The 21,584-nt window shown below is 42.2% G+C and overlaps 1 protein-coding gene across 2 annotated transcripts in view; it reads left to right on the top strand.

Annotated features, from left to right (window-relative positions):
• Positions 1-21,584, top strand: part of VGLL4 (vestigial like family member 4) — an 85,018-nt gene that overhangs the window by 32,333 nt on the left and 31,101 nt on the right. Inside the window, exon 1 of one of the 2 annotated variants that reach the window (XM_027887436.1) lies at positions 7,286-7,491. The exons of the other annotated variant lie outside the window; for it this stretch is intronic. Coding sequence (XP_027743237.1) covers positions 7,410-7,491 — 82 coding nt within the window. The 5' untranslated portion in view covers positions 7,286-7,409. Of the gene's footprint in view, positions 1-7,285; positions 7,492-21,584 lie in introns of those variants that run through there. 2 annotated transcript variants of the gene reach the window in all.

Raw genomic sequence — 21,584 nt, 5'->3', positions numbered from 1 at the left:
ATAAATCAGGTGCTACTGAGTTTTCTCGTTTGTGTCCCACCTGGTAGCATTTGGAAGTGATCTTCTGGTTCCTTCCCTCCGCTGCCCCACAGCCTTTGGCAGGTGTGAAATAGTTCTTCAGAAGGAACAGTAGATCCTGTGCTTTCCAAGCCCCTGCTCACCATCAATTAAAAGCTTTTAAAAGCACTTTAAGCTTGGAAACAACCAGGAGTTACAGCTTTTGTGCCACAGCCAGAGAACAGAAGGTGATGGAAGGACACGGCTCTAGTGCTGGGTCAGTGTGATCCCACTGATGGGAGTGAAGTGGCTGCTTCCAGTTGCCAGCTGTGTCTTTTGGGAAACACCAAGTACCTGCTGAAGCAGCAGCTGCTGCTAGATGCCTCACAGAGGACCTTTGTGCCCATTTTATATATTCACTCATGGAGCTGGATGTCGCTATTGCCAAAAAAACCCCACCAAACCCTAGTGGGAGCTCGGGGAAGACTTGCCCGTGTCCTGCCTTGGGCCCTGGATCTTCTGTCTCCTCACCCTGTCCTCAATTCCCATGTGAAACGGGCTATGGGATGAGAGCAGGTGTGTTTACTTTGGGGTAGGAGACAAAGTGCTTTCTGAGGATGATGGGGGGGGGCAGGAACTGAAAGATGGAGAGGGTTCTTGCTGATGAGGGCAGGATTTCATTAACCAAAAGGCTTTGTGAGTTGCTAAGTGCCTCAGAGTTTTTTGATCTGATATGAAATGGCTGGTTCTAAATCTTTTAAGTATTTACAAGTAAGTGATCTGAATTTTTTATTTACATTCACAGTGATATGCTGTTTAAAATCTGTCTTCAAAAAACTAATACAGAATGAGATCTGCAGTACAGCAAGATATTTTTTAAAAAATAATAATAATAAAAAAATCCAGCTGCCAGTCCAACCATTACCATCCATTCCTTGGCCCTAGAAGAGCTTGCAACTCCCAGTGTTCTTGGGCATCACTATATTTTTGGTTTCTCTGGGATTTTATTCAGTGTGAAATGGAGCCAGGGTGCCTGCTGGCTTGGTCCTGCTGGGAATAGAGTGATCCCTAATGTTAAGTTACCCAGAAGTTTGTGAGTCCATATGCACTCATAAACAGAATTCCTTATTAGATAATACTATGTTTGTGTTTTTTAAGCAACATTGAGTAAGTTAGGGTATGACAATGATGAAAGAATGTATAAATTATTTTGTGACAACTTAATATTGGGCTTAAGTCTACTATTTCAGTCTTGAGAAGCTCCACTGATAATAGCAAAAATGTATTTTGTGTCCTCTAATGTCTGGCATGTTTTTGAAACCTTCAGCTAGTGAAGGATGGGTAAAACGAGAAGTCAAGCACTAACTTTATTTAGAGATGGTCTAACTGGTAGGGCTTTTTTCTTTATTTTTTTTTTTAAGGCTGTGAAAGGAAGCAGGTAGTTTATGATTAAAATCTATTTGCAATGTACCTTTTATGAGTAAAAAAAAAAAAAAAGGAAGAGTCCACGTCTGAAAGAATGTGTGTTTTGGTACCTTCTGTTCACTGGTGCAGTTGACAGTACTTAACGCTTCATGAGAAGTGTATAAAGTTGGTATGTTTTGTGGTATCTGACTCACTGAGCAGAGCTGAGTTGTGTTTTGCTCTCTGTGGGTGTCAGAGGCACAGCTGTGAGATAGCTGCTCACAAGGAACTTGCTGCTTGCAAGGAACTTTAAATGTCATTTTTCTTGTAATGCTTCTCTGAACTTCCTGGGTGTTCGATCCATTTTAAATGTATTTCCTCATCAAATCTGAATGTATTTCAAAGCAAACAACCCAGCTTGCTCCAAAGAGAATTTTTGTTTTGTTTTTCCCTGTGAAATGTGTTCTAACTGAAATATAAGAATGGAGGTGTGAAGCATAGCAGTTTTGCAGTGGAGTGCATGGAAGAAGAAAAGCAGCCTTTTTTCTTCAGGCACATCGCCACCTAGCAGCTCGCAACTCAAAATTGCTCGTTTCTTAGTTAAAGAAAAAAGGTAAAACCTGTTTTTAAGTGCTTTTGCTTTATTTCTCCACTACCTCCTTGGTGCATATTGAGGTATCAGTAGATGCAGTGTCGTGACCTCGGGAGCTGCAGCAGATAATTGTCCATTCAAAAATGGAACTATACTGAGCAGAACTGCATGGTCACACAGACACTCCAGAGAGTGTCTCACCTCTATAAAAGCTATTTTTTTCTCTCAGTTGCAAAACTGGTCACTATATAAATAGCTGCTCTTTACTGATGATCACGGCTGACATTTCAGTTGTCTCTTTTTGTGGTGTTGATTCTTGTCCAGTGATGCCCATTTTCCTTCTGAAAGATGTTGTGTGGTGTGAAGTGGAGGCCAAGCTGATAAAACTGCACCAAAGCCATTTTCTCAGGCTCTTCAGCACTAGTGCCTGAGGCAGCAGCAGGTGTGAGAATAAAGAGGCGGGAGAGGGCGGGGAAGGGCAGTGGTCGATTGGCTGAGGGCAGTGAGGAAAAGGCAGACAGCAGAGCTCCGTGGTAGCTTTCTTGAAAGCATTTGTTCTAAAGCAGCTCAGTGTATGTTTAAGTGCTGTCAAAACCATATAAACTCTGATTGTCAAATCTGATATTATAGACTTGATATATGAAGGGTTTTTTCCCTTCAAAAATTCAAGTAAAGAATGTATACAACTGTACCTCATTGCACTCTACAGCTTCTTCAGGAGGGGAAGAGGAGGGGCAGGCACTGATCTTTTCTCTGTGTGGAACCAAGGGAATGGCTTGAAGTTGTGTCAGGGGAGGTTTAGGCTGGATATTTGGAAAAGGTTCTTCCCCCAGAGGGTGGTTGGCACTGAACAGGCTCCCCAGGGCAGTGGGCACAGCCCCAAGGCTGCCAGAGCTGCAGGAGGGTTTGGATGATCCTCTGGGGCACAGGGGGTGACCCTTGGGGATGGGGCTGTGCAGGGCTAAGGGTTGGACTCGATGATCCTTGGGGGTCCCTTCCAGCTCAGCACATTCTGTGGCTCTGTAATTTTTATATGAACTCCTATTATTGCTCAGGTAAGCCAGGCCTGTGTGTTTCTGTCATGGAGAAGTTTTATCAGCATTAGGAACCAGTGACTCAGTAACACTCGTGACATGCACTGTAACTCTTTGGAAAGGTAAGTTTCTCAAGCTCTTTTTAAATCTGAAAAATGCTTTGTGATTCTCCTCAGTTGCTGATACATCCACACCAGTGCTTTTGTTGGGGCAGATGTTTCTTTCAGAGTGAACCTCCTGATTGCCCTTCTTGGATCTGCAGCACAGAGGGGTCTTGGCGATGGACTAGATGCTGTTCAGATGAAAAGAAGTTGGGAGAAATGCAGTGAGGGTGCCCTGATGTGCTCCAGCTGCTGAGGGACATTGGTCTGTCTGTCTGAATAAAAGCCAGATCAGGGAAAACACATGGAGCAGAGAAGGTTGAGTCACTGCTCCAGGTGCTTCACACCACTGTATGCTCTGAGAGAGATTTTGGTATTTTCTTATTTGAGAACTGTAGAAGGGCACAGAAATCTTTCAAACTCTACCCTAATGCACGGACTAATGCAGGTGTCTGCCCAGGGAGGGGACTTGGAACGAGATGATCTCTAAGGTCCTTTCCAACCCAAACCAATCTATGACTAACTGGCAGAAGGCACTTTCAGTCACCTGGGTTTGACAATGATGATTTTTCTACTCATTAGAACCATCTTTTTTTTTTTTCCCTCCATATTTTGCTATCCTTGCTTCAGTAAGCTTCTGTGATAGGACATTCTTGTGTGAAGACTGAGCTTGCTTTCCTGTGTTAAAGTGAACCAGAAGATCACTATTTATCTGCTATGTGGGATAATTAGAATCAACTCCCATGTGAAGTCGCCAGTGATTCCAAGCCCCGTGGATTTCCTATTACCTCTAGGGGATGCTGTTGTGTAAAAGTTGTATTAACATTTGATCTATAGATCTGAGTATTTATCTGCCTGATAGGAGGAAAAAATGTGCAATTCTGTAGGAAGTCCTCCAGTTAACATGAAGCAGAGATGCTGCAGCTTGTAACTGTGTTTGCAACTACCAATATGCAGAAGAACAGAAGGAACTAATGAAGGTCCTGGGGGATGTTAATAGCTTGTTTTTCACTGTAGGTTCCATCCAACCTGCTGATGCCTTGATTACTGATTTCAGTTCAGTGGAAAGTCTCTCACACGGGTGAAGTGTTTGAACAATCAACACTGTTTTAGAGCAATCTGGATCAAGAATTTGTTGACAGGAGCCAAGTACTTTATAGTGACCTTGTCAGTATTTAAAGTTAATGTCTCCTGGACTTGAATTTGTTGAGCTGATAAGTTTCTTTCAAAGAAAGGGTTCCACGGAATGGACTTTGGATTTAAAATGTAATATAAGAGATACATTTACATTGATAATTCTTCCCCCCCCGCCCTCCCTTTATTTCACAAGGCATTACCTTATTTTCAGCATAGATATTTTAATTTAGAAGTTCATAAAGCTCCCAGTGTTTGGTGTCAGTTTATTATTATTTACTGTGAAGCATCTGAGTTGTTCATTACACAACATTTGCCAATCAGAGTGCACTGTGCTGCTGAAAGCCTTTTTACATCACAGTGATCATTACTGCCTAAAAACCTGTACACCAGTGACAACTGGTCTCATAAAGAAGAATTAACTTATTTATTGGTGTCTGGACAGCACTACTGAGTATTCACTGGTTTGTGGACAACACCCAACCATGCTTTTCCAAACACCTTGAAGAAATATATATCCTTGAATATAGAGGAGAATTCATATTGGCCTTGGAACTGTTATGCCCGTGTGTAGCCAACACAGTGTGCACACCCTGTCTTGTAGGCCAGTGCTCTAAAGGAGTGTAGAAAAACAGTGTTTTCTTTTCTTCCTCATCACCTGCACGTCCCAGAAAGATTTAAGCATTTTAAATTGGAAAAATTAATCACTTATCTTTCCTTATCCTTTCCAGGTATCCAATAAAAGTGTAGCATTAATTTAAGTTCAGGGATGCTCTCTATGTTAAAAACTGTTATAAACAAATAAAAATATTGTTCCCAAAATATTTTGTCTATTTATGTTAGAAAACTTGCATTTTGTGGTGAAGAAATGTGCCTCTTTTGTTAACGTTGTAGTGAGGACTGTTATTGCAGTTTGTATCTTAAAGGGCTAAGATCTCTCGGTGCTTTTATTAGGTGGCTGGTTTAATTTGATGCAATGGTGTGGAATATCTTTGAGTATGCACAATATGGTCTGTTATGCAAAACTTCCAGGCCCCTATTTAAAAATCATCTTTCTAGAAAATACTATGCGCTACTTTGGTCTGTGTGGTTGCAACGTTTGCAGTAATAGCTCCTGTGAGGTGAAAAAACAACTGCAACCTTTTTATTAGGTACCATCCAAGAAAAGTGCTGTTACCTCAGCATTAAGTACCCATAAGTTTTTACACCATGTTAAAGTAGTGCAGATAAATAACATTTCCAATCAGAAAAGTGCCCTTGTTGTACATAATAATTACTAAAGGGCTTCTTTACCTTCAACTCCCCAGCCATTCGGGGGCTCTGTTTCTTGCTATGTTGAATTCAGTGCTGTTAGTGGCCTTCCTTCAGCTGAAGCACCTAGGTAGGTAACACACAGGACTGTTTTGTGTACCTCAAGTGGGGAGAAACCTTATTTGGGTTCTAGGCAGTCTTCTTTAGAAGAGTCAGTAAATACCGGTAGTAAATTTAACTAAACCAGCTACCTTCTTTACTGAAATACCCAGGGTATTCAAGCAGTGATTTTCAAAGTGCCATCACAAAATGAGACTCCTTGAGTTGCCTCTGTCATGTCATAGCTTCCCCTTCTCTAACAGAGGGAAGAAGTTCTCAGGGTGGAAATGAAAATGTTTACTGGTTCTCACTGTCTATTCTTGTGCGTACCATGAAGATTCTCTATCCCAGAGAGGCAGGGGTGAGCCTCCAAGCCTAGGAGGGCAGAGGGAAGGACTCCATTAGCTTTTTTTGTTTGTCTTCGATCAAATGTCCCCAGTGTTTGTCTTTTTCTATCAGCCCAGACTTCAAGTGCTGATGGGCTGCAGGAAATGCAGACTGATGCCTATAGGGATAGCACATGCTTACACCTATACAGATGTTCTGCTCTCTCAGGATGAGTCACACACATCCGGATAAGCAGCCAGAGCCTTTATGATCAAGGTTGAGAGTGCAGAAGGAGAGACCACATCCTGAGATGAGAGGGCTGCACCACCAATCTCCATAATTTCTGTCATATAACTGGAGCTTTGGCAGCTGTTAAAGAGCCAGAGCCCAGAATGTTTAACTGCTAATAGCCCTTAAAAAATCCAGTGTGGCTGTGCCCTGACAGAATCACACCACTGTGTGCAGTGCCTGTTTACATGCATAGACAGAAACCTTTTAAAACTATATATGTAAACTATATACAAGGGGAAATGGCCACCGTACCACGAGCCTTTAATTTTAATAGTCTTTCTCATTCCTATGATTCCATTTATCATTCCTGCGATAGCATTCTGTGATTCCAGGGCCGATGTTCTGCCCTGTTGCTGTAGAACCACATTATTTTTCACAGGCACTGAGATGTGTGAGGCCGTGCTAGGGAATCAAACGGGAGCTGAAGAGTCACGGTTAGTTTTAAACAGAAGGATCAGCATCCGACCCCAAAGTTGCCGAGTGCTGGGCTGTGCCCGTGCCCGGAGGAGGCCCCTCAGCTCCGCGGCTGCGGCTTCCTCCCCTGCCCGCCGCCTCCTCCTCCTCCCGGGCCGTGTTTCCTGTGAGCGCGGCTCTGACGCGGCCCCGGGTCGGCCCTCCCTCCTCCTCCAGCCCCCCCCCTAGCTCCGGCACTCGGCGCTTTTTGGGCTGATCTGGTGCACAAAGCATCCCCGACATCCCAGCGGCCGCGCGTGCGCGGGAGGAGGGCCGGGAGCGGGATCGGGATCGGGACCGGAGCGGGGCCCCGGCGGGCGGGCAGTGCCGGGCACTGCCGCTGTCAGCGCCGGCGCTTGCAGCGGGTTCCCCCCCACCGGGAACTGCCCCTCCCTTCGCTTCCCTGCCGCCTTTTCCCGACGAGTTTGCTTTGCTCTTCCACTTTTTTTTTTTTTTTTTTTTTTTTTAAAGAAAAAAAAAGAACTTGAAAAAAGCCTCGGGAAGCCCCCGCACAGCCCCCGTCCCCGCAGCGCGTTACCCCTCGGCGGGCTGGCAGAAGAGCGTGTGCGGTGGAACCCACGGTCCCCGTCCCGACCCGCTCCAGGCTGGGCCTCGCCTGCTGGAGTTTGGGAGCCGGGAGAGCCTCGGCACCGTCTGCTCGGTCGCCTCCCCCTCCCTGAGCCCGGGCCAGAGCGAGCGAGCCGGTCCTCTCCGCCAGCTCGATAAATGCTGTTTATGAGGATGGACCTGTTGAACTACCAGTACTTGGACAAGATGAACAACAATATCGGCATCCTGTGCTACGAAGGTAATGGTGCCTTTCCACGGGAGGGTAATGGATCCCTTCCACGGGAAGGCATTGCTTCCCTTCCACGGGGGGAGGAATGGATCCCTTCACCGAGCGCTGTTTGCTGTTGTTTGTTAGCGGGAGTGTTCCCTCCGGAGGTCGGCGCCGGCGGTGTGGGACATCCCGCGGGCTGTTGTCGGAGCTTTGAGGGCAGGAATTTATTTCTTCTTTCTTTTTTTTTTTTTTTTCTTATTCTTTTTTACAAGGCGAGTTTTCAGCGGCAACTTTACTTTTTCCTACAGGCAGCATTGCTGAGCCTGAAGGGCCACGGTGCGGGTGGGGGATTGTCCATCGCTCCCGGAGCTGTGGGAGAAGCGGTGCGAAGGCGGACGGGTTCCCGCGTGGGTCCCTCGGCGTTGCCCGGCACGGCTCGGTGGCCAGGCCGGGCCCCCGCCGTGTCCCCCTCGGGGCCGTGTCCATTGTTCGGCCGCTCCGTCCCCTCCTCTCCTCCCCCAGCACCGCCCCGCGCTCCGGCCCCTCCGGGAATTACACAACGCGGGCTGAGCTCCTGGAAGCCGGCGCTGAGTTTCCCTGGTGTCGCCTCCATCCAGGGTAGGCTGGCGCTTGCTCTGCACACTGTCAGCATTCAGAGCTCTGTTGGGAAGGCGCCTGAGGTAACAGGGCAAAATCAGTTTCTTAATCTCGTGGAGTTTTTCTCTACGTGCGTCTCGAAGAAGTGGTTATGGCTTGGCTTTGCCTGGAAAGAAAGGCACCACAGAGCTAATTCAGCTTGGCAGTAGAACTGTTTTTGCTATAGCCACACACAAGCACTGCATTTTTTTTTTTTTTCTTTCTTATTCAGCAGGAACATTTTCCATGTTCGTTTGGAAGATAACCTTGCTGTAGTTGTCAGGAAAGAAACAATATAGAGTATACATAGGCCCAGGAGTCATACTCTTCAGAGAAAGGCCAGCCCAGAACACAGGGAGCCGAATCTCACTTTGGAAAATAGTCTTTTCATGGAAAATGAACCAGCATGGCCACATTTCCTCCCTTCAGGAAGTGGAGTGGCTCCCTGTTGAACTGTTAATACCTTTGTTTCTTTTTATTTTGATTTCTTTCTTATTTTTCTTTTCTGCGTGAATATGTATATATTCTTTTGAATAAAGCTCTTGTACAGAAGGTTGAGCTGAAAAATATAGAACTGGGATTCAATGGAGTTGAATTTCCAACCTCTTTCTTATCCTTTCTTTATTAGCACAAGAAAACTAGTTTTAAAGAAAATAAAGAAAAACAATTTGCAGGAAAACTAACTTTTTCATTGTTCTCTACAGTAACCAGTATTTTTTTCGGAAACAATCAATAAGTTCTGATGAAGACTGTAGAATTGTATGCAAAACTTTATTTATGTATGTAGTTTCTGAATGTTTTGTTGACTAAGTTTGTTGACCTGTAGTTTTGGCTCATTAGTTCAATTCCATTATAATTATACCTAGTATTTATGGAAGATTCTTTCCAGCCCCTTTTTTTCCCCACCCTTTTTTCCAGTAATTGTTATTTAACCATATCTTAACTTTAATAGTTCAAAAGCAAAAGAACAGCTTAAGAAACATACTCTATTGGACCAGTTTTTGTTTAGTTTAAACATCTGTTGCTTTTTTCCTTATTCTTGAAGTTAACATTTTTAACACTAAAATAAACACACAGAAAATGAAGAAAAGAAAAGCAAAACTTCAGTGGTGTTTATAGTCAAGTGTTTATATCCCAATGGTTTAAACAATATAAATACTGGCAACATCTGCACTGAACTCAAAGGGTGTTTTGGAGATGCCTTCAGATCTTCCAGACCTCTGTCAGACTATTTCTTTCTTAAGTGAGTTGTGTCAGCAGTGATGGATCTTGTCTTTTCAAAGGTGCTGCTGCAGTAGTAACTATATTGACAACAAAGTGTCCTTTCAAACTCAATGAATTAGCATTTACTGAATGCCACACTTGAACTACTTATAAATAGGTGCCTTCCTGAAAAGTACTTTTGAAGTAGGATAAGATACAAATACATTGTATGATGGGAAAATAGTTTTGGAAATTCAGAGGAAAGAATGAGGGGCCTGTATGCTGCAGGAAAGAAGTGAGATGGGTTCCTTATTCCTTTAGAGTCTCTCTTGAAACAGTTGTTTTTGCTTATTGGTGAAATGTGTCAGTATCATTTTATGAGATTTAGTAGTGACTTTAATCTTTCATCTGACACAAGCCACTGCAACTATGTGCCATTGATTTGTAGCTGCACCTTGTGGGTAAGAGATGTATTGGAACATCAGAAACAGGAGGAGGTCCTCCATCATGTGCATTTGGTGGCCCTTTAGTTTGACATGGAATAAAAAGTATAATTTGCAGCCCAAGACAAGTCCTGCTTTTTCTTGCCCAGCGAGAGTCACAGATAGCAGTTTGTTATCTGTAAGCTGCAGGCTTAATGCCAATACTGAGATAGTCTTCCTTGGCTGGTAGGTGCAATAACCTCCCAAGAACCTCTGGGAGGTTGCTGAGTTGTGCCATTCATGATCACACTCTAGGAAGTATGGAAACATTGTCCAAGTGCTGTTTAGTTCATAAAACAAATTCTGATTTTGGCTGGTCTGGGGGAAGAACATATATGATGTTAACATAGATGAGATCTGCTTCGTGGACAGAAAAGTGTCCTTTTGCTGAGGCTGGGGGAGAAATGTGAGATCAGAAATTCTCCTATTGACATTTAAGAGGTAATGGTGGGTTTCAGATTTACCTGATGGCTTTGTGGATGAAACCTGAAATGAAGTTAAGTTGACTGTTTTTTCAAACATGCTTTTTTCCCCTTTCCTTTTTTTTTTTAATTTTTTTATTACTGTAATGTTGCTATAACACTGGCACAGGTTGCCCGGTGAGGTTGTGGAGTTTTCATCTTTGGAGATGTTCAAAACCTGCCTGGACATGGCCCTGAGCATCCTGTCCTGGTTTTGAGCAGGAGGTTTGGACTAGATGGTCTCTAGAGGTGACTTTCTAGCTTCAACACTTGAGAAGTTCCGTACACTGGCATAATTAAAGCAGCCACAGCCAGGAAAAGTATTATTACCCGAGATAAGGTGAGAAGGGGATCCATAGTTTTGAACCACAGAGTAAAGCCATTTCCTTTCCTCAAGATTGTTTTACACTTATAATTTGTGCCCTTTTGAGTGTTTCCCTAATCTTATTACTAGTTTTGAGCACCTTGTGATGCCCTGTGATAATCTTGACTCTGATTAGTGCTTTTGGAGGAAAATCTAAATTTTAACAACATGGTGGGGTTTTTTAACAAGTTGCACAGAAAAGAACATTTGAGTTTTGTTTCCCTTTGTTTTGATTTTAAATCAGTCAAATAAGAATGTGCAGTCTTCACCTGTGAGAAAAGGACAGTTATATTGGCAGCGATCAACCATTTCAAGCAATTTTTTTGTAATATATTTGGTGCAATAAGAAAGAATAGAAGAAATAATTAGAGAATTGTTGACTCGGTATCTGGATGCTGATTTTTAGTATTAATACATCTGATAGTCTCCTACTGAACATTTGCTGCCACTTATCAACAATGGCCAGTTTAAGGACTAGTGCTTTCATGTCATTGTTTTCTTCCTAAGGAGCTCAGAGACATCAGAAAACTCTTGGGAGGCTGCTGTCCTCACTGAGGTGCAAAGGCCAGGGAGCAGAACCATTCTGTACCAGGCTGGCATTCCCAGTGCTCTGGATCAAATGACGGCCACTTGATCTGGGCATGTATTCAGAGGTAGAACATCTGCATCTTGTTTTGCAATGGAAACTCACTTAAAGTCAGCTTAATATTCTTTCTCAGAGAGCCTTGTGTTTGAGGTAATGGAGTGCTCAGAGTTAAAGAAAACAAATCTCAGGTGATCCTGCTCTTTGACTCTGTCCAGAGAGTTTTGGCTCCTCGTTTCCAATAGAATATGTATGAGGAGTGCAGTCTCCAAGCAGATTTGTTTCATTCTGTTGTTTATCCGAGGGAGTGTACAGATGGTTGTGTGTTGGAAGGCAGATTTCTGTCTTCCTCTCTCTCCCAATTTCAAATGCTTTGGGTTATTAGTGCATTCTCAGGGTTGGAAATGCTGTGCTGGGAAAGGTATAAAGAAATGCAATAAGACGCTAAGAAATCCCCCAGGCGTGTTACGAGACTTGGAGCACTTGAAATAGTTATAGAGAGTTTTCTGGACAGTCCAGAAGACTAGATATTTTTTTTTTAATGAAGAAAATTGGATCCAGATATTTGGAAAAACACCCCTTTCTGGTTTCAGGACAGCTTACATTAGTTAGTGGCATATTACATAATTTTTTCACTGCCTTCCTGTAACAATGAAGCGTTACTTGGCCACGGCACTGAGCTTGCATAGCTAAGTGTCTTCTCAGGGCACTGCAAGGCGTTCTGAATATGTGTCTGTCTTCCCCAAAAAGTCAGTTCAGATGTTTGGTATCAGATGAGGAGTCCCACATGCGTTCTGCAAACTTCATTTGCTTTTTAATGAAATGTCATGTGTTTTCTTAAGTTCTAAAGAATAGTTTCCATCAGCTGTTTTTGCTGAGCTTGCATTTTTCTCTGGATTTCTAACATCAGTTTCTTGTATTATTTGATTTAGTTTCTAAATATATAAAATGACTTAAGCACTATTCTTCTATCAAGAATGGGATAAAAATCTCCTTCACGGTGAATTAAGTGTTCTAATATGTAATGCAGTGTAAAATTTCCATTCAAAGCCATGTAAATTAAGATGCACCTACAGAATGTTCCCCATGTATAGAACATTCTGTGGGTTTTGCCTTTTCGATGTCTTTTATCTTCAGGAAAAAACAAAGAGCCTCAACTTTACAGTTGGGCTTTTCTTACTCATTTCCTCCTAGCATGAAGTTGGGAATATCCTCTTCAGTACTGACATCAAAATTCAGTTTATTTTCCTCATTCATCAAAGGCAGGATAGATTTAGGTCATACTCAAGCTTTTTTGTTTGTTTGTTGTTTGTTTGGTTTGATTTTTTGGGGGGGGGGTTGTTTTTGTTTGTGTTTTTGTGGGTTTTTTTTTATTTGTTTGTTTGTTTTTTTTCCCCTGGATTTCTGTTGTTCTCCTCACCCTGGATGCTACTTCAGCATTTGTACTGAGAATTCAAACAAGGAAATTAAAAACCTAAGTATAATAGAGTGTTATCCCACAACTTTCAGTAGATTAAGATAGGGAACTCATTTTTTCCTGAGATAAAGGGTAGTGAGGTTTGTAGCAGTAAGTTGAATTCTGTGTTAGTGAGCACTTTGCTTAAAGGCTGCAACTTTTTACTCACAAGTCAAATTTGTTACAGTGCCAGGTCTCTTTGGATATAAATCCAGGGATTTTAGGAGACATTGAAAAAGCTTAAATTGCTCCAGAGTTTGAACAATGCACTGTATTGTATGGAGAACTGTTAGAGAAAAAATAAACCTTGAACAACAGTCTTCACTGTATGGCATCTAAAATTATGAATGGAAAAGTTCATCCATATGTATCGGGTTTGCCTTTTTTTAATTTCTGCTTTGCATGAAAATAGCTGTCTATTAATTTCTTCTGGAAGATTAATACAGATGGCCCTTTATATTTGATTTTGGCTGAATAGGCTACAGAGTTTGAACATACTGCATGCAGACAGTGTGCCAAGCAATTTAGCAAAGTTGTTTACGCTAACAGTAATCCAGCAGGACAGAGCCTATAATTTCTCCCTGATAATAGTATAAGGTAGTGGTGAACACAAGTTTCTGGAGAAGTGTTTACAAAAATGGTATTACAGTTTCTCAGCATTAAAGAATTAGAAGTGATTTTGGTTTTAATTTCTTCTTTAAAGCCAGCCAGTTTTCCCTTCCTGGTGCAGTCTGTATCATCTCCCTGGAAATCGCTTCCCAAATGAGCCTGGAGCAGTGTCGGGACACACAGAGGCATTGTTCCCTTCCCTCCCCTCTGGTGACAGCCCTGCCTCTGGGGACAACTGACCGGGATACAGCACTGCTGGCTGGGATTGCAGGAACATGATCACCGCCGCGCTGGGCTCCCTTTGCATTTCCTGGGGGCAGATTGTCCTCAGCTTTTCTGAAGAGAGAGAGAGGACATCCTCATACCTGTCTCTACATGGTGTGTGGAGCTTGGTGAGCACTGCTGTATATCCTGGGAGCCTTGATGGGATGGAGAGATGGATCATGCAGTGCATTGAACAGGCAGTTGAGCTCTTAATTACGGTTATCTCTGTCCACTTGTAAACCTCATGTTACAGATGGATGGAGCTGGGAGAGTCTTAATATCAGTCTGCCACTGATTGTAGGGTCAGGCAAGCTTGGAGCACTTTAGATCAGAGAATCACAGAATATCCTCAGTTGGAATGGACCCATCAGGATCATCTAGTCCAACCCCTGGCCCTGCACCAGGACACCCCAACATTCCCCCATGTGCCTGAGAGTGTTGCCCAAACTCTCCCTGAGCTCTGTCAGCCTGGGTTCTGTGCCCACTGCCCCACTGATATCCAATCTAAACCTCTCCTGACACCACTTCAGGCCATTCCCTTAGTAAAGGCCTTTCCTTGTTAGGAAAGATCTCTGTACAGCTCCTTCTTGTGTAACCTTGGTGAAATTGAGGTAATGGTGTTCCCGGGAGCACCATGGCATCAGTTCTAGCCAAAGAAAGAAGTCACCTAGAAATCTCAGTGAGATGATGGGTCTTCATCAAAGATCTTTAGAGATCTAGTTTTAGTAGGAATATCAGTCCTGAAAATCTCAGGGTGGTGGGGACAAAAGTGTGAAATGGATGTTAGAATGTTTCCTTTACCTAAGTTGCGCAGCACTGTTTGGTATCAGATTTTTTATTTTTAAAACAAGAGTTTAGAATGTTTCCTTACCTATATGTCATGGCATTGTTTGGCATCAGAATTTTTTTAAGTATCTTTCCTTTTTTTCTTTGCATTTAAACTTTGTTACTGCTAGTGTTAAAAACAAGAACTTGTTAAACATAGTAGCACTTGACACTTGGTGCCTCATTTTGTCTTTGGAGGAAAAGCTCATCCACAGTGTGGTGTACGTGGACGGAGGTAGGTAATATTTTGGATAAAGTGGAATGTTAGAACCTTTGTGGCATACGGGGAGGAAGAAAAGGGTGTCCTTTGGCAGGTAGGTGCCAGCTTATGTTCTTTTCATAATACACATTGTTACAAGAGTGTCTGATTATTTAAAGACATGTAGGTTTTCACTCCTCAGCAGTTTGGAGTGTTCCCTGTCAGCTGTGAGAATCAGGCATTGTAGTGTATAATTTTCTTCCTATTCTTCCAAATGTCACTAGCAGGTTCCAAGAAATATATTTGTTCTCCCAGGAAAAGTTTGGACCCAGTTGTGTTTAAAAAGCAGTAGTTTTTCCTGGAAACCCATTTGACAGGGCAGGCATGGAAACCACTCACCATTGCATTTCCCTTGTTTGTGAGACTGAATATTTATTCCTCAGCATACAGAAATAGGGGGTTTTTGCCTTTAGATGTGGTTTGTAGGTAGATGTGAGAGAGATTTAGTACATAAGCCCACCATTTTTTTGCCCAGGATAGGAATGGCACTGTTGTATGGGAATATGATCCGATATTGGAACATTTATTATGTTTTGTTTGAACTAAAAATCCCAGAACAGCAGATTGGCAATAGTTACCATCTAACAAGTGGCCAGTCCAGCCATCTTTTGCATAAGAAGAGTGAAAACCAAATCTGCTAAATGGATCTTTTGAAATAGCTGTTGTCTTCTGGGAATAAGTGAGTGTTTACTTGTTTTACTAATGCCATCAACACACTGTGGTTGCACTTCAGAGTTGGTACTGGGATTTTCAATATTGTTATTTAATTGCTAATGTTTAGTAGGTCTTACTTCTGAAAGTAAATTCAGGTATTTGTGCAGTTATCAAGTTTGGACACTTTCAGAGCAGACCCTTTCAGGAAGTGATGGTCTCTTGGCTCCAGATTACTGAATTGGGGTAGTTTTCTTTGTGATGTTTTGGTAATTGTAATTAAATGGTCCTATGAAGAAAAATAAGGTTGTCCAGGCAAAAGGAAACTAATTCTGTGAATCTAAATTATCTATGAAGATCAGTAAATGCTACTCAAAAGCTGGCCAAGTAAAATAGGACTATTTAGTTGTTCTGTTTATATTCTTTGGGAAGTAATGTCTTCTAAAGTAGGATCTCTACAAAAAGTGCTCTTAGCATATAGAAAAAGAAGTTGACATAACTATGGCACCTCCTATAAGGTGGTTTTATACAGAACACACTAAATGAAGATGAGGTGAAGGAAATGTTGTATGATTCACATAGGACAAGTTTGAACTCAGCCAGTTTCTCAGATTTAGTATAAATAATTATGGCATTGAAGGGGATTTTTTTTTTTAATATGCTGCCTTGTGCTCCGGCTCTTTCAGATGTCCTCCTCAGACATCTGGTGTGCATTGCTGCTTGTTTAACCCCCACCCTTCAGTTTTCATGCTGTGGCATCTCGGAGAGCAATCGCAGTCACTCTGTGGTTGGCGTAAATTAAATCTCCTTGAGCCAGCTGGGAGAATGCTGACGTGCACACTTTTCCTGCTGAACACTCGAAAACCAGGGGCTACAGTTAAAGAGGGGAACACTTTGCTCTTGTTTTGCTGTAGGCATCACACCGAGCTATTTACCAGAGGTGTCAAAAATAGGAATTCCAGCATTAGCAAGGATGTTTACAGAGTCTGGGCTGGTTTCTGTATCTTAGAAAATGCTTCTCTCATTGATGTTACATAGTCAGCGTATTTACCTCAGCTCATCAGCCAAAAACAAAAAAACCCAAAAAACAAGAACTTAAAAAGTTATCTTCCTTTTAAAATTATTATAAGACCAGCTATCTAAGACTGTAACTGCTTTGTGGTATATTATGTTTGCCTTAACAACTAATCTGTGGATGTTCTGACTTTTTCTTTGTAGTACAGTAAATTGAACTCTACCCTATTTGATTTCAAGTGTTTCTCAGTGGGTCCATTTAGAAACAAGTGTGATAACAAACATTTTAATATATGTATATATTTTTAATCCTCTCTGCAGAGTCCTGGTTCTCACAGAAGCATAGTTAATTCAACTTTTAGATTCCCCCATGAAATAAAGAGTGAACTTACTTACAGAGGGGAAAAAAGAGCTGTAATTGGTTGACTTCACATAAGTCAAGGATAAAGCTGACCACAACATTCCAAGTGCCTCAGTTGTAATATTTTGCCATGGCTGATAAACCTTACTGCGACCTGCCAGTAAACAAAAAGTGCTTTTGCCTGTTTGAGATGTGCAAATAAAAATAATCATTAATCAGCTAAGCAGATAAAAACTCTGAAACTTGGACTGGTATCATATGGACTAGATCCTTGCTTTGTGTTCAGCCATCATGGAGGGAAAGCAAGAGCTTTTGGAATGAAATATTGTGATTGTGGTTCATCTGTAGTGGACCCCATTTAAACTGAGGTAATGGAATTTGTTTCAGTGAAAGTAGTTAAATGTTTTTAGCTGATAGAAGGAATGAGCCCTTACAGACAATAGTGGGATTTTATATTGGAAAGAATTTTAAGTTCCCCTGTCTGAGCCACAGGACCTTCACAGGTCTCTTCTTTTAGATTAATTCTGTTGAGTTGTATAAAAGGAATGTGCCCCGGAAGCAGGCAGGTAATTTCATATTCTCTTCAGAAGATGAATTGGGATAAGAAACTCCAATGCAATAGCAGTCCAACTGTGATCCTGCAATGCATGGATCAGCAACAGGCAAGCTGAGAGCCTATTTATGACTGGAAGCAGTGCTTCCAAACTTTTTAATTACTGCAGTGTCTCACTGCCCCCAAAATTGCCATTTGGTTCCATTAAAAAGTTCACAGTGGTATTTAATAAGGTGCCTGCTTAATTATGGGGTGGAACATCTGTAATGTGTGATAGGAGGTAGAGATCTACAGAAATGCTTAGGATGTATGTCATTCAAGTGAGATGGGGAAGGATTTAAGAGAGTTAACTGAGCAGTGATATCATAGTAATGCAGTGAGAGGTTTGATTTCTGGATGGGAGTGGTGGATCACAAACACAAAACTGATGTGTTTTGTTACCTTCATTTTTTCTGCACTTCCCTGTCCATCTTCTGTTTTGTCAGGAATGAGTTGCTTCTGCAGCTTTAAAATAAAAGACTAGGAGCCTGGAGTTAAGTTAAAAGGGAGATTCAGCTAAGGACTAGTAGATGTAGGGGGAAGAAGACAAAGCCCTGATTAAAGGTCTTTGAGAAGCAGAGTGTGACTTTAGTACTGTTCACCCCTTCCAGTCCCATGACTCTCAAGACAACTTCAAAAAGATGAATTTCTGCTCGTACCTTGTTTTTCCAAGAGTTCTGGAAAACCTGCCCTCAGTGCCCAGAAAACTGTGAGAAAGGCTGGTCAGGCAGTATATAATTTCTTGGTAGCAAACACAATCCCTCCCTCTATCTTCCTTGCCTTCACTTCCCCTTGGAGGGAACATTGATTTTAAGTGACCCTGCAACATGGCCCCATAAACCAACATCCTTCCTGTGGAGTAAACAGCCCGGCTCTGAGTTAGACAGTGCTCCCATCCATGCCCTGGCACCATGGGACTGGCTGCCTTTTATCCCTCTGACAACCACCAGCAATGGCAGCCCCTGCACAGCTGCACTGACCCTGGAGTGGGTGGGAGTGTTAATTCAGACCCACTACCTTCAGTCCTTTGGGGAGGAATTAATAATATTGTCTGGTACTAGGTTTTTCACAACTTGAATCCTGTAGTGGATCAATGGTTTTCAAGCTTTTGTGCTCTGTTATTACCTAAAATTTTTCTGTAGATCTCGTCATAGCCATTTTTTTCCCCAATAAAATTACTCATTGTAATTGCATGTCATGAACCCAGGATTAAGAACTGCTATGTCAGAGGCACAGAATCAGTTTTATCTTTTTCCTTATTGGTGCCTGTTCGTTTGTTTTGGAAGACAATCCTGTCAGGATCAGTGGTAATATTTTACAGTTTTAATATATGTTTCTTTATACCAGCACCCTGCAGAAATTAATATGAAATCCTTTCCTCTGAATCTCATGAGCTGCACTGCTGTCTGGGCTCTTCCAGAAGATGAAGCCTTCGCAAGTTCTTGGTTATTAAAATGCTACATGTGAGCAGTGTCTGAGGGAGCCTGTTATGTCTCAGTATAACGCAGAGCCCGTGGCTTGAAGGCTCTGTGTCACCCACCCTTGCTCGCCATGAGTTGACATCATGCTCTTCTCCTGGCTGAGGCAGTGGCTGAGTTGTATCTCAGCCTGCTGCCATCAGCTGCAAACCAACCCTGCACATGAGGAACTGGCAAGCTGACACATCCTCCTCATTTTCCATGGAAAGAGCGCAGTCAAAAGGTGATGGTTTTCATCTGAATGGCTCCTGTGGTTTGCTGCTGGATTCAGAGTGCCTGACTGCCCTGCACAGTTGTCACTGCTCCCTTGCTTTCCCTCTGTAGAAGGGATTTTGGAGGCCACTTTGAAGTACAGAGGGATTTTGTTCTCTGCAATGGATTCTTTGTGGGAGATGGGTTGGAATTGTTCTGATGCTCTGTGGATTAAAGTCTTCAATAATGTGTCCAGCGTAGTTGAAGGAGCTCTGTGTCCTTCACACGAGTCCTTCTCACACAGGCTGCCATCAGGTAGCAAAACCAAAATGGAAATTGAAGTTTCTCCTGTGCTTATTAGGCCAAATGTCATTTGCTCATTTCAGCTCAGTTTAGAGAGAGAATTTGGTCTCTTGTTTGCTGCTCATGGGGATTGCCTCAAGGAACTGGGCACGAAGGTTTGCAGGACTAGCACAGCACAGTCCTCTGAACGCTGGCCTGACTTCATTCCCAGTCCATTCTGAAAAGGAGCCTCCCACCTGGCATATCTTTTAATAACATTTTGAACGCATTTACTTTTGTGTTTGTATTTTAAAGCATTTCTATACTCTCTTGAGGGCATTTTACCTTCCAGGTAGGGAATTTGAGGGAAAATAATGCGAGAAGAGAAGAAACTGCTTGAAAGTACAGTATCAGATTTCACAGCTCTTTTAGAAAGCTCATTTTCTTGATGGTCTGAATTTTTCCACGTGTGGCAAAGGAGTATAATGTGAGAAAAAGTGTTCAGAGCATGTTTATAATAAACTACAATAAAAACTTGTAGTATTTCTAAAAATAAAAATAGCTGAAATAAGTGGAATTTTTTTTTACCTTTGCATAGCACCTTTTTCTTCAAATTCTTATGAAAGAAACAGTTCACAGTTTATTGGATTTAATTTTGATATGACCCCATTGCAAGTGAGCATCTCAGAATTAAATATTTTAAGCATGGCTGCTGTAGAACATACTGACTGTCCTCATATCTGCGAGGAGCACTGATTACCCAGTGCAGTAAAGTTTAATTTCTGTTACAGGATCATATCCATGAATTATCAGCCATGGGAGCAGAAGGGGGTGTTTCAGATCTGAGTATCCGTGTTGCTGCCCACCGACAGGAGGAATTATTCAAATTCGAGCTTTCGTAAATTGATTTTCCTATTTGTCTCTACCATTTCATGAAAATACAGTTGTAAGGTATCATTTAATACATTGAAATACTGCTCAAGCCCCCAGTCCGATTTCTGCTGTTGTGACCTTGCTGTGACTTTGATTTACTTCTGAAATAGATGGCAGGTCTTGTAGCTTTGATTGTTTCAGCTGAAAGACAGGCTGGTCCTTGATCAGTTTAGCTTTGCCATTTTTATATAACACAGTAAGTCAGTGAGCAGCGCGACGAAAGAACACCTCAAGCTGGAAAGCAACGTCTTCAACTTGTTGCCGTGTGGGGGAGTGGCGTATAATTGTTTTGCAAATTAATTAACAGAAGCTGCATTCTGATGCTGTGGTTATTATTTAAACTTTGCATGGTGATGGTTTTCGCTATGTGTTCTGGAATTATTTTCTCTGTTATGATTACTGTAACCCTCACCATGGGGTTTGCTTTCTCATGTGTGTGTGTCCCATAGCCATTCCAGCCAGGTTACAAGGTGGAAATGCGGTGTCTCATCTTTCTCCGTGGGACCACACAGTGTAGAATCTTCAAAGATTTCAGTGCACTGAGGACAAAACATTGCCCAGCACTGACCAAACAGCAATGACAGAGCTTCAGTGCCACTGTACAGAGTGTGGCATAGAGGTGCACCAGGACTGCTCAACAATGCAGTGTGTTTTGCCAGGGAATTAAAAGGCTCACGTATCTTTTGCTGCCCAGTAAATCCTAATGTTTAGTAAGCAAACAGAAGAATGTGAAATGTTCTGTTTTGTGCAGAAAATGTAAATGATACTTCTCCCTTTGCTTTCCTTTCTCTTTTCTCCTCACCTGTGTTTGGGATGCCCAAACTGCTGATTCCTGCACTTGGCCCCACTCAGTAGGTGGGCTTAGCACAGAGCTTGGTTCTCCTCTATGAGCCTCTGAAATGCACTGGGCAAACATAAAATTATAACTGTGTTGATTTTTAGTCCCTCTTAACTGACTCTAAATGGTTGATACTGGCATTTCCTGGGAGAGCTGGCTGAAAGTTTCAAAGGAGTGCTCCCGGGGAGCAACCCTGCTTCCTGAGCAAACACCCATACCCTGCCTTGAACACAGAAGAATCATTTTTTTGACCTTGTAGGCAACTCCGATGCTATTTATCTGGAGATGAGTGTGGTTTAGCATTGGGTAAATTTGAATCTTGTCTGCCAGATAATTGGAATCTGATTTTAGCCATAGTTTACATGAATACAGATACTCTAAGCAGAAGAAAGGAACATTTTTTCGGAGTTTTTTAGGAGTTACCTAAATGGGACATTATCTTAAAGGGAGATCTGCAAATTTATGGAGTAATCTCGTGCTCTGCAGTTAGACCCAAGCCTGAGTTCATTGTTGGGTTGGAACTGAACACAGCCCCACATTCACAACTGTTGAGGTGTGAAAAATTGGAGTTTGACAGAGGAAATAATAAGGAGCTCTGCCAGACCAAAGCATTGAAATTTATTCCATCCTGCTTTCT

Source organism: Empidonax traillii, unplaced genomic scaffold, assembly GCF_003031625.1.
Source record: "Empidonax traillii isolate 1590-97213 ecotype Southwest subspecies unplaced genomic scaffold, ASM303162v1 scaffold209:size809316, whole genome shotgun sequence".
NCBI classification, from domain to species: domain Eukaryota; kingdom Metazoa; phylum Chordata; class Aves; order Passeriformes; family Tyrannidae; genus Empidonax; species Empidonax traillii.
Note: the sequence above shows the minus strand (reverse complement) of the source record. Positions and strands in the feature narration are given on the sequence as shown.